At 46.6% G+C, this 12802-nt stretch overlaps 1 protein-coding gene across 1 annotated transcript in view; it reads right to left on the bottom strand.

The window, feature by feature from the left end:
- The window catches only part of PPFIA1 (PTPRF interacting protein alpha 1), an 86952-nt gene that overhangs the window by 1651 nt on the left and 72499 nt on the right, over positions 1–12802 (bottom strand). The window contains exons 22-30 of the mRNA XM_065881836.1: positions 12474–12555; positions 12181–12381; positions 10621–10683; positions 10093–10119; positions 5332–5507; positions 5134–5231; positions 3262–3437; positions 2488–2556; positions 1099–1264 (exon numbers count right to left, since the gene is read on the bottom strand). Coding sequence (XP_065737908.1) covers positions 1099–1264; positions 2488–2556; positions 3262–3437; positions 5134–5231; positions 5332–5507; positions 10093–10119; positions 10621–10683; positions 12181–12381; positions 12474–12555 — 1058 coding nt within the window. The remainder of the gene's footprint in view (positions 1–1098; positions 1265–2487; positions 2557–3261; positions 3438–5133; positions 5232–5331; positions 5508–10092; positions 10120–10620; positions 10684–12180; positions 12382–12473; positions 12556–12802) is intronic.

Raw genomic sequence — 12802 nt, 5'->3', positions numbered from 1 at the left:
AAGTGTCCAGCTTATTTAGCAAAGGCTTCCCTACATGTACTTTGCTCTGATTTTCATACAGGCAAGTGACGGTAAAACTTACAAACCTACGCACGGGAAGGGCTGATAACGGGAAGGAGAAAACTGCAAACCCCGTCAGCACACTTCGAAAACCCCTCGCTCTCCTGCAGCCCGGCCACGGCAGGGGAGGACGTGGGGACGGCCTGAGTAACAGCAGCGCCGCAGCGGCCCTAAGGGCTCCGCCCTCACGGGACTGAGGACGCGCCAGGCGCTTTCCTGAGCCGTGACCCGCTCTGTGAATCACTCGTGTAACCGGCACGGCCAGCCGGGGAGGAGGGTGCCCCAAGACGACGCTTTCCCAGATGCGAAACTGAGGCACGGTGCTCAAGGCGCCTCCTAGGCCGCAGGGCCAGACTCAGACCCAGGCCGTCCGTCTCTCGATTTTGCCGCCGAGTGGGGACACAGCAGCACTGAGAGCCCATCCTTAACTAGCGGTGCTCTCTGGCAGAGCGGTTGTCAAAGGGAAGAGCAGAGCTGGGTGTGAAACGACTACGGGCCCAGCCATGCTCGGGTGATGACTTCTCTCGGCCTCACCTTCTGCCCTCTCCCCGGCCTTCCACAGCGTGCAAGGGACAAATAACAGTGAGGACGGAGGGAGGACAGGAAGGTGGAGGTTATTGCAAATGGACTCAGTCATCCTTCTAGCGTGAAGAGAAGTCGAGGGGGAACTGGTGGGGTCTGAAAGCTACTATGTGCTATTTTATGAAACAGCTTCTGAGCGCTGCCTGCCACACACACATCTTTATGAGCATGGGTGTCGATCTAACGCTCTGAGAACACACACGATTCTTAGTTTTATTAGTCAGAAGAGTATGCTAATATTCAACCGGACAGGAACTGAAGAATTAAGGCTGTATTACTGTTAAACTTTTATAAACAGGTGTTAGGATGCATTTTAAACATTTACACCTGGGCATGCAACAGTACTCAAGTGCCTGGTCACATATTAAGTCGGCCACTCTAGATCATTATTAACGCTCCAGTCCCAGAGCCGCTCAAGCCGCCTACCGACGGCTGGGGCGGCGCTGCGTCACCTACCGTCCAGCTGCATCTTCTTTGGCTGCACAGAGGGCGAGGACAGAGAGGACGGGACCCGGAAGTTTGCGGGGAGAGTCTCTGCTGACCCGGCAGCTAAGCCACGAACATCCTTTGGTCTAAATTTTTTCCTCCAGGAAGGTGCTCTCCTAAAGCTTTTATCATCATCCTGGTGAATTAAAGGACAGAAACCGAGACAGATTTAAAAATAAAGGACAAAAGCATAAAGTCACCAGCCCTTTAAATGACTGAGCTTGTTACCGCATCTTTATTTCACCCCGTTCGTGACAACCATACGATTAGCTGGGAACTGTGGAGAGTGGCCGGGGGCCCGGGACCACTGATGCTGGGACCCTAACTGAGCATCAGCCAGGACTGCCTGGGCCGCCCGGGTGTACGTCCCTCCTGACAATTACCAGGCTTCACTTCTTATCTTGAAGGAATCACCTTCTCGCTGTATAATGTAACACGTTTTTATTTGTATTTAAAAACAGTTTTCGAGCTGTAAACAATTCTGTCTCACGCTGGGACAGAGCCAGCAAATGCTGCTTTAGGTGCCCTTCTACTCTCTTTGTCAAACTCGAGTTTCCTTAACGTCCAATGAAGAGAATAATGATAAGCGTGGGAATAAATGAGTCATGGTTTTGTGTAAGGGGAAATTAATATTTTGTGCTTTCCAATATACTTATGAAACAGTCCCCCCAAAGCGCAGGGGCTCTGGATTAGGGTAAGACATCCAGCTGGTCCCCAAAACACAACTTAGACTCCATTCCTAAGCTGAAACCAGTGTTTCACGATATAAAAAAAAATACCTTTGAGGGGTATCAAAAGTTAAATAGCGAAAATTAAAAAAAATACAAACCCCTATCTTACTGAAGCCATTCATTTTTTAAAAATCAATTTTATTTATTTATTTTTGGCTATGCGCTGGGTCTTTGTTGCTGCCCACGGGCTTTCCCTAGTTGCGGTGCGCAGGGGCTACTCTTCGTTGTGGTGCGCGGGCTTCTCACCGAGGGGGCTTCTTTTGTCGTGGAGCACGGGTTCTAGGCGCACGGGCTTCAGTAGTTGTGGCTCGCGGGCTCTAGAGCGCAGGGTCAGTAGTTGTGGCGCACGGGCTTAGCTGCTCCGCGGCATGTGGGACCTTCCCGGACCAGGGCTCGAACCCGTGTCCCCTGCATTGGCAGGCGGATTCTTAACCACTGTGCCACCAGGGAAGTCCAAAGAAATTTTTTAATAGCTCATTTGTTAATAAATTTTTAAGAGCAAAGCTTAACTTGTAAAGTAAAATTGTCTCCACATTTAGAAGAAATACCCTGACTACGTGGTTCATACAAGTATGATAAGATAATGACTTTTAAAGTTGCAGTAATGTAAAGTAAGCTGAAAACTTACTTCATCGAACCTTCTGTCGGTCCCCATGACCAAAAGGTTGTTAAACTCTCTTTCCAAGACAGCACGAGCCTGAAATCATAAAACAACACCACCCTACAGCTTTCAACAATCTCATCTGAATATCAGCATATCTGGACTGCTTTTTAAACCAAGACTTTAAAAACAAAACAAAGAGACTCAAACTCTGACAGTATTTTAAATCAGGGGTTTAACATGGAGTCCACGGATGGCCTTTCGGGGAGAGGGATCCATGACCTCTTGGAAATTATATACAAAAGTGTGCTATGTGGGTCGGTGCCGGTGGGAAGATCGGGGCACTGGCAAAAGTTATACAATCTCCCGCAGAAGAATAAAAAAATTCCCTCCTTCTCAAAGGAGCCCACAGTCACCAAGAACTGCAACTACGCGTAGAAACAAAATTAATAAAATCTTCATCTGACACACAAAGAGTGTTTCTCTTTCCACGGAAGAGCTAAATCTCGATACACGTCACTCTTACCAGAGTACTGACTTGAACGAAAGTTCCCCTTATTGTGTTTACTGTAAGACTCTCATGCCTCCAACGGAAAATGAAAAGTCAAAAGGCAAAAATACTGAGGAATGAAGCATCACAGATTTTGAACTATTACATGACGGACTTGGCATGGAATGAGATTGCTAGTGGTCTGAGATGTTGTCAAGTTTGGTCTCCATTCAGATAGGCAGCTACATGTCTGCGTGGGGAGAACGGACCACACACTGTGCCCCAGCGAAGGCCTGGCGTCTGGGCTGTACCTGTGTGTTCTGCGTGGGGATCTGTAACAAGAGGGCCAGCGCGTTGAAGTCGAAGGTTTCGTCTAAGGCCAGAAGGGCGCCGTGCACACCGCTCTCTACGAGATTGTTTGCGTATTCCTTGAGACCAATGGAGAGGATCCAGCGAATCACTCGATCGTTGCTCCAAACGAGCACATCTGCAGATGAATAAAAACACTTTTAAAGGTGGCCTCAGAAAGCTGTGTTCATCACGTATACCCTGCAGGCATGGTGGAAAGATCCCTACCGCGAAACTGACCCTTCAGCTCCTGACAAAAGCTGGGAGACACCGTTAGGCGGGCAGCCAACCCCTACTGCACCAAGACGCTGATGGCTTGGCCCTTCTCCACTCCAGTGGAGACTGTCCCATTAGAACTCATTCTTCAGGTGAACCCAAGAGGAATGAAGTTGTTACGTACACTTAGTTTCTGGAGGACAGAAAACGAGGATCCGGGGACCAGAAATAAAAGGACACACAAGGATGTGAATGCCCACCAGGTACGAACACGTTTCAGGTACAGACTTGAGAGTCTTTTGATATACTTTCTTCCCGTCCCACGAAGGAGCTGGCACCGTGTCTGGACACCTTGCTCACTTCAGCATCAACCTCTCCCTTATAATTGTGAAGCCTTTTTTCTTGAAGCCATTTTTGTTGTCTCTCTTTTGTTAAAAAGAGAGAAACTTAAGGATATTCTCCAGCATATTAGCGATTTGGGGGGAAGATTTCATATTAAGCCGAGTCATAAATGATGAAGTCTGCGCTAGTAGAGAGCTACACATAGCCGCAGGTGATCACCGACTACTTTCAAAGGCAGCTCCCGTCAACCGTAAGAAGATTTAAACCATCTGAACCATACGGAAAACAAATGAAACAGATTCACAGATTTCATTTCCAGCGCCCTTTTCTGGATAAAGGTATAGAATACATAGATGTTGGCTTCTGGCTTTTCTCATGACTCACATCAACTCAATCACGACTCAACCATCCTTCACGTGGGCCGCGTCTCCCCAACCACGTTCTACCTTTAGTTTCCTTCTTAGTGAAAGCTGGGGATGAAAACAGCACTTACACTCACAGTGCTGTGGTAAGGATTAAATAAAGTAACCTTTGAAAGTGCCTGGACTTGTTCCCTAAGTCTTACTATTATCGTTGCTAGTAATATTATTAGATTTACTTTCTGAAAATTCTGGGAGGTTTTACATTGAGCTTAATCACTAACGCCTTATGTAAAAGCACTCTATCATACCTGATCACTGAGAGGCGCACAGAGTGAGAAGCTCCCCCTCGGAGACAAGCATCTGACGTCTCCCGGTGGGACAGCCCACGTCCTCCCAGGCCTCCGCACCCGCCTTCTAACTGAAATGCCTCTGCCCTCCTGCCTGGCTCAGCAGCTGCTCCCACTGCACCTTCAAGGCCCGCTCGCCCCAGCCTGGGAGGAGAGCCACGCGCTGCTCTCCTCTGCACGGCTCAAGTCCTTCGACAGATGGCCAGAGCAGCGTTTTTCACGCTTAAATCAAATGAGTGGACAGCAGGTCTCGTTCTTTTCGGCTCTGGAATTATCTACAGTGTGTAGCAGCATTTCTGAGTGAAACCGGACACGTGTCATAGTAACAGGAAATCTCTAGAGTCATGGGGAAAACGTTCACCTTGAGACACTTAACCTATAGACTGAGCACAAGGACACAGGCACAAGTGCTCTGGCCACTGAGGAGGATCTTAAAAACACTCCCTCCTCTGTAATGATGCCAGACACGTTTTCTCCACTTAAAGCATTTCCTGATTTTTTTCTTTAAAACAGGAAATCACTGAGGCTGCTGGTACACTGGGAATGAAGAAAACACGACTGTACTAGCCTTTTAGTTCATTCTGGCTTTCTTCTCTTTTTCTTTCCAGTTCTTTCCGGTCATAATTTAACCTTCGCAGGCACATAATTCCACACTGGAAACTGTTTCTATTTCCAAGAGAAAAGGAAAAAAAAAAGAAAAAATTCAGACCGGGCGACAGTCAAACGTCTCTCAGCCAATTAGCAAGAACTACTTACGGCGACTGACCTGTGAAAACTGTCAACCATTTTCAGTTGCCCGCGAAGGTCTTTCTTGGTCAAGTGGTCGAGCATCCGCGCGTCCACGAGGCACTCCATGAAGTAGCTCCGGTACTGCGGGAGGCCCAGGCTGGGCAGCCACTCGTTGCCGATCCACTCGTGGTTCATGTCCCCGTATGCCAGCGTCTGCTTTCAATAATCAAGGACAATCAGTTCGGGAAAAAACCCATGAAAGCAGCCACAAGGACCGTTTATATCATCTTTAAACTGGATTTTTCATCTGTTACATATTCTCAAAGGCTCATAGGCTAACGACAACGTGGTTGCTTATAATTTCAAAATAAGTTGATCTCTTATTTACTACCTTATAAATGTGCTGGCAACATTTTATACAAAAGGAATTATGCCATTAAAACTCTATGACTCTCTTGTGTGTACAAATTTAACCTATTTAACAACCACGATAAAATTATAACTGACTACACATTACTTTTCTGAAATAGCTTTTATACGTACTAATCACGACTCATGAACAAGTTTGAAGGATCAGTCTAACTACTCATTAACAATATCTCTGGCTGTCTTTAATTCTATTTTCAACACTTTGTTTTCCAAATTTCCTTAACAAAACATCTGTTAATTTCCAAGTCAGTCAAGTGAATTAAAAAATAGTTTTAAAAGAACCGATAAGCAAAGCAGTAACTGACAGGCTGAAAGGACAAAGAGACAAACGCACAATTACAGTCAGAGACCTCAACCCTCCTCTCTCAATTATTCAGTAACTGATTGAAGGAGGAAGCCAAAACAGACAACCAACCAACCCCAGTAAGGATAGAGAAGCCTTAAATAATGCTATCAACCAACCTAACCTAACTGACATTTTATGTAACACTCCATCCAACAGCACGATACGTTCTTTTCAAGGGGACATGGAACACTCTTCAAGGCAGACAAGTCTCAGCATACTCAAAGTGACTGACATCATACAAAGTACGTTCTCTGACCTCAACAGAATTAAATTAGGAATCAATGAAGCAGAAAGAAGAAAACAAACGAGCAGAAATCAATGAAATGGAAACCAGAAAAACAGAAAATAAAACAATGAAACTAAAATCAATTTCTTCATAGATATCAATAAGATTGACTAACCAGAGTGATCAAGAAAAAAGAGGAGACATAAACCACCAATGTCAAGAATGACAGAGGGGACATCAGCACAGATCCTATAGACACTGAAAGGATAGCAGCAAGGGTAAACTGTGAGCAACTTTAAGCAACTTACATAAAGTAGTCTAATTTCTAGAAAGACACAGTTTATGAAAGCCACTCAGTAAGAAACAGATAACCTGAATCTATTAAAACTCCAATTTGTAGTTACAAACCTTCCTACCCACCCATACACGCACACACATAAAATCTCTACCCTAAATGGCTTCACTAGTCAATCCGATCAAGCATTTATGAAAAAAATACCAGTTCTACACAAACGATTCCAAAACAGCGAAGAAAAAAACGCCTAACTCATTCTACGAGGCCGGAATTATCTCGATACCTAAACCAGAGAAACATATAATAAGAAAACTGCGAACCAGTAGCCCTCAGAGACACAGATGCAGAATTCCTTAACGAAGTATCAGGAGATCAATAATCGATTAAACGAACAGGATATCGTGACAAGTAGGGCTTATCCCAAGAACGTAAGGTTGGGTCAACGTTCGAAAAACCAATGAAATTCACTGTATCGATGAACTGAAAAGAAAAAGCACAATATCATCTCGAAAGACAGAGAAAAGGCATCTGACGATGTTCATCGTTTATATACGGAAATCTCAGCAACCTAGGAATGGAAGAAAACTGCCTCAACCTCATATACAGAGCATTTACAAAAAACGGGGAGCTGACAACATGCAAGGCATTCTCCCTAAGATCAGGAACAAAGCGAGGATGTCTGCTCTCCCAACTTTTATTCAACACTGTATTGGAACTCCTAGTCACTGTAATAAGACAAGAAAAATGAAATCAAAATCATATGAATTGGAAAAGCAATAAAACGGTATTTGCAGACGACCTGGTTATTAATGTCGAAAATGAATCCGCAAAACAGCAACAAGAATAAAAATGAGTTTATTAGCAAAGTTGCAGGATACAAGGTCAACATATAAAAATGCACAATACTTGTAAATACTAGAAATAAACTGGAAATTGACATTTTAAAAAATACCACTTATTATAACATCATCAAAACACATGAAATCCTCAGGGATAAATCTAACAGAATATGTGCAAGGTCTGCACAATGAAAAATAAACACATTATATGTATATACACACACACCAAAGAAAGGTACTTGATGTTCTGCAGTCCAAGAAGACTAAGGTATATTCAGAGGAATTCTGTACATTATGGAATCCTTGGAGATAGTATCTCTCGACTACCACCATGGTCTGTCTCAAAAATATGGCCTCGAATCTATTTTATTTTATTTTTTTTTTGCGGTACGCGGGCCTCTCTCTGTTGTGGCCTCTCCCGTTGCGGAGCACAGGCTCCGGACGCGCAGGCTCAGCGGCCACGGCTCACGGGCCCAGCCGCTCCGCGACATGTGGGATCTTCCCGGACCGGGGCACGAACCCACGTCCCCCGCATCGGCAGGCAGACTCTCTACCACTGCGCCACCAGGGAAGCCCTCTAATCTATTATTAACACCAACAAAGCTGGAAGGAATGATTCAGACTCCAGCAAAAACACTCAAATTCTAATAGGAAAAAAAAAATGTTTCTAATAGAAAAAAAAAATCTATAAATAGTCATGAGTAGAGATAAACATCAAACGTCTTTGGGACGTCATCACAATATCATGTTTCTTCACTCTTTCAAACCCAACTCCCATCTCGTAAGCCTGGCACTTACAGCACGAGTGTCCGCTATTATTTTCTTGCTTGCGGATTATGTGTTCTTAAAGAGACACAAGATGCAAAGACATTTCTAAACAGAGAATTCCATGGAAGCAGAAGCTTCTGTATCTTTGTTTACTCCTTAGGTACTCTAGTCACACCTAAATGGTCGATAATATAGGTTTCCGGGAAAATCAGGCTCAGTCCAAGGGAGACCCACACCTCCTAGGCTGTCATCACAGCCTCTGAAAAAAAGCACACAATGGGGCTCTCTCATGATCAGAGAACATTTGGGATACAAGAGACTCTATAGGGTCTGTCTTTCCATCACTGAAATGATCACAAATACAAATCAGTTTTCTGAACTCTGTACAAGGTGAGAGCGATGGCACGGATGCGGCTGTCCTGTTCGATCCTGTACCACCAGTGGGCAGTGTAGTCTCGCGCGGACAGCTGGGTGATGCTACTTTCTAAATGAAGGCATCCAAGGCTTTGACAACACCTTGATGCCTTCTTCCCCTGAGTGCCCAAGGGAATCTCAGACTTCCCCTTGGGTTAGGCGCTGGTCACTGTGCTAATACCACAGGGAATACGCACTGTGCGCCATCTGCCCCTGGCGGCTTCACGGACACCAGGAAGCCTCTCTGCGCTCCTCTCCTCTAGGAGAGGGGTGGAGGGAAAGCGGTCCTTGCTTACGCTGAGGACTCAACGTTGGCAATTCTGGTGTCATCGGCAGGGCTCATCCTTGTTTATATTTCCGTTGCGAAAAGCAAACGTCCAGCTTATTTAATTTACACTTCGTGCCCCACGACGCAGGGAGTTTTATATTCAAGTGCTCACCAAGTTCTGCTTCTTAGTGTAAAATATCCTGATGTTTACGTAATTATGAAATGCACTCATTCAAATTCACTGATAGTCGTTAGTGACCAGGTTAAAAAATTAATGAGGATATTTATCTGGAGTAGTGGCACAGAATACCTAAATGGTGGGGGGGGGGGGGAGCTCACAGAATCATATTATAGCGTTTCCTCTTCTGTTAAAAGGTGACATAATTGGCTTTATTTCAGGAGTACCAATGGAGGGAAGCAGGTGTTTCAACCAACAACCTGTGATCAGGAAAATTCTGATTTAAAATTCCTTTGACTTTTCGGTTAAACAGTTATCCTCTCAAGGTCCGTGAACAGGTGCCATTAGTGAGCGCCTCAGGGAAACTCCAGCCGCAGCCGGCAGGCTTCGACTTGTCGCGAGTCACAGGGCAACGTCGTGGGATCACACGTGGGGAAATCACTGTTTTTAATCAACGGGTCTCAAAGTAAAGCTGAAAAACAGCTGTGACAGGGCTTTTCTCGAGCTGAACTGGGGACCTAACAATTCCACAGGCACGGTAAGCGAGAATGGGCTCAATTTCTGAGAATCCCACTAGCAAGAAAAGCCTTTGGAACAACACTGTATTAGGACACTCTGTAGCAAATGCCGACAGAGGTAGAGGCTCTACGGCAACTCTTGTGTTGGAAATTTATTAGAACACGAGTTCCTCCTCAGTAGGTCTTGTAACTAATGCTACCCCCACCAGGGACTGAAATACATCATCTCAGGAGCTGCCAAAGCCAACAGGGCTTTGTAGGAAAGACCACGTGTCAAACAAAGTAATTTACGTGAGTGAGAACTAACTACCAGGGCACCACACGAGACACGTTCAAAGTTGTCCATGAGACGCACTGGTTAATCCCGTGCTTTCTTTGGCTAATGCTTTCAAACCATTAACAATATTCTATGTCAAGAAGTTAAAAACGTCAAGAAAAGTAAATTACAAGTTTTCATACTCCAATTCTTTTTGTTGCTGTACATATAGTGAAGAATACGTTATAGAAAGTCTCCAACCTGAGCCCAGCTTCCCTCCTCATCTTCCTGATGTTACGTGGTCAGGGATGCAAAAGAACATAACTGTTAGTATTGGCGAGCTTAGTAATGCAAGCAAATTAACTTTGCAGGGGAGGTGCCGCTTAACGGGGTGAAAAGGGTCAAAGAATCAAAGCACCATGCAAAACTCATGCAAAACCAACAATGCCCACGTCTCATGCAAGGAGCGGACGTCCCACGGCAAGCACACCCGGAAGAGGAGAAAACTAGGGCCAGAGGGCTGAACTGAGGGCTCCCCTAAAGAAGACAGCAATTAAGTCTATTCTACATGGAGCAAGTCTATAAGTTCCTGAAAAGAATGTAAAATAAGATGAAATATGGATTGTGTTTCACACATTTAACTAATACCTAAAGGAAATACTTATCCAGAACAATCGAACGTAAGACGACATTTCTGTTTTCCACAGAAAGGCCAAGAACGGCGCCAACCTGAGGTGGGGCTGCCCGGGGAGGGGTGGGGGTGGGGGGTGAGCACGGGGCGGGACTGACCGTCTGGGGCGTGGCCGTGAGCGTCTCCATCTCCTCGTGTGTTAACCAGACATTTCCTGTGGTCTAGGGGCACCCCGTGACCGGCCACATCCAGGGCAAGGGCAGCGGTGACAGAGGGGAAAGGCGGCAGACACGTCAGCCAGGTCAGCCAGGGCACGGGAGGGGAGCGGGTGGGGCAGAGGCCGTCCCCACCCACCTCCCCGTCTGAGATGCCCACAGCGAGACACGGGCGGGCGCTCAGCCCTTCTCCTGGCAGGACCCTGCCTTCTTAAGGAGGACAGCCCTAGAGCTTCTTCCTGTGCCACGCTGACACCTGAGCTACGTGGGATCTAAAGAGCTGTTAAGCCATTGTACTTAAGACGGTCTCACCCAGTCAAAGCACAACAAAGAACAGGACAGAAGTCCGGCTTTGGGCTCTGGGGAGATGCTTCTGAGCAGGCGCCCGCCGGGGACCGGGGCCTCTGTCGGAGGCGGGGCGCGGGGCCGCCAGCGTCCCAGTGACGGCACCACCGGGCGTCCCCGCAGCCCCAGACGGCCGAGCCCCCACGGGCGGTGCCCCCGCCTAATGGTGGGCGGGTTCCTCACGGGAGGCCTGTTCGTCTTCACCGTCCATTAAACTCAATTCATAAGACGCTCCCTTTACCGAGATACTTGTTAAAAACTGCGGGAAAACCCCCAGCACCTTCATTTCTGAAAAGGCGACTCTGGTGAAACACCTGGGCACAGAGCAGATCAGATACACTGAGATCACACGCACCTGTGCAAGAGGTGAGGACACGGGCTACTGTCATCACCACGACGCTCCCACTGAGAAACAACGGAAGACAAGCGAACAGAAAAGCTTTCACGCTTTTTGTGTAAAGTAACCGTGAGCCCTGAATCAGGCGTTGACCTGCTACTCAGAGGAAGTACGTCTGTGAGGCTTAGTTTCCACACTGGTTTTTCTCTCCAGAGTAGACAGACTGAAAGCAGAGTGGGAACTGAGCCGGTGTACAGAGTCTGCCTTTGAGAAATGAAGGGCTGGCCCGCCCTGGTCTCCCAATTATCATTCACGTTTTCATTACGTTAGTTTTTCACTTTTTCAACTAGGAGAACCCTCTTAAAGGACTTCCAAGGTCTTCCCACATGGAGCAAAACTGGATGAGCACAAACACTACTTGGAGTACACTTGCAGATTTATGGACTCTTAAAATCCCAGGGTCTACAGCTCCCGAAACGGAGAGCGCCAACAGGCCGAACAAGTCAAGCGAGGGAACCACTGCTTACAACGCAACCTGGGGTCTAAGCTTTTTCTCCTTCACTTTCTTTAAATTCATATTTAAATTTGTGATGGTTGCTTTTTTACGTTTTCAAAGACTCCCATTATCTATATCGCAATGCCACTGTAGCCAAGCTGTTATAAAAGTATTTAATGACGTATCTTTTAACAGCCCAATTGCCGCAAATTAAAAGTTGTCATGTCTTTGAATGCTAAACCTTTAAACTGGAACACTAGATGTGTTTACAAAGAACTGCGGAAGCAACACGCATAGGGGCTGAACTCTTTTTACGGAAACGTACCGTTCTTGACGTAGGAGGGGCTGATGGACTTGTCAGGGACATGATCTCCTGAATCGCCAGCCTCAGCTTCAGCCGGTGCAGAGGGTTGCTGATGCCGATCTCGCGCTGGATCTCCGTGTCCGACAGGGCGGACATGATGGCCCCGCTCTTCACGTTGGCTCGGCAAGCAGCCACGTACCAGGCCGGCATCCCGACCCAGAGCTGGAGACGGGAGACACGGGGGCCAGAAGGTTATGCGTGGCGTATGGATGGGCTCGCACACTCGGCCAGGATTCGGAGAGGGGCATACGCACCTCTAGCCAGACGACAACAGTTGGCCCGTCCCACTGTGCAAAGGGTAAGCCTTGTCTCCGGGCTTCTTCGAGCAATTCATGCCTACAGGTGACAGATGTTCAGACCTTCAAGAGCCACACTACACACAGGCAAAGTGTCCTCTTTATAAAGTTCACCAAAGCGTCCTCTTTATAAACCCCCAAAGTGTGATGCCACACATCTCATCGTTGTCCTTCAACCTTCTAAACTGTCCACTGAAGGGTAGTTTGGAACACATCACACTGAACGCCTGAGTAATGAGATGCTGAAAGACCCTCGAGGATTCTCTACAGAAGCGTCTCCTTCCAGG

This window comes from Phocoena phocoena, chromosome 8, assembly GCF_963924675.1.
Source record: "Phocoena phocoena chromosome 8, mPhoPho1.1, whole genome shotgun sequence".
Taxonomy (NCBI): Eukaryota; Metazoa; Chordata; class Mammalia; order Artiodactyla; family Phocoenidae; genus Phocoena; species Phocoena phocoena.
The sequence above is the reverse complement of the archived record's forward strand: the minus strand, read 5'-3'. Positions and strand labels throughout refer to the sequence as shown.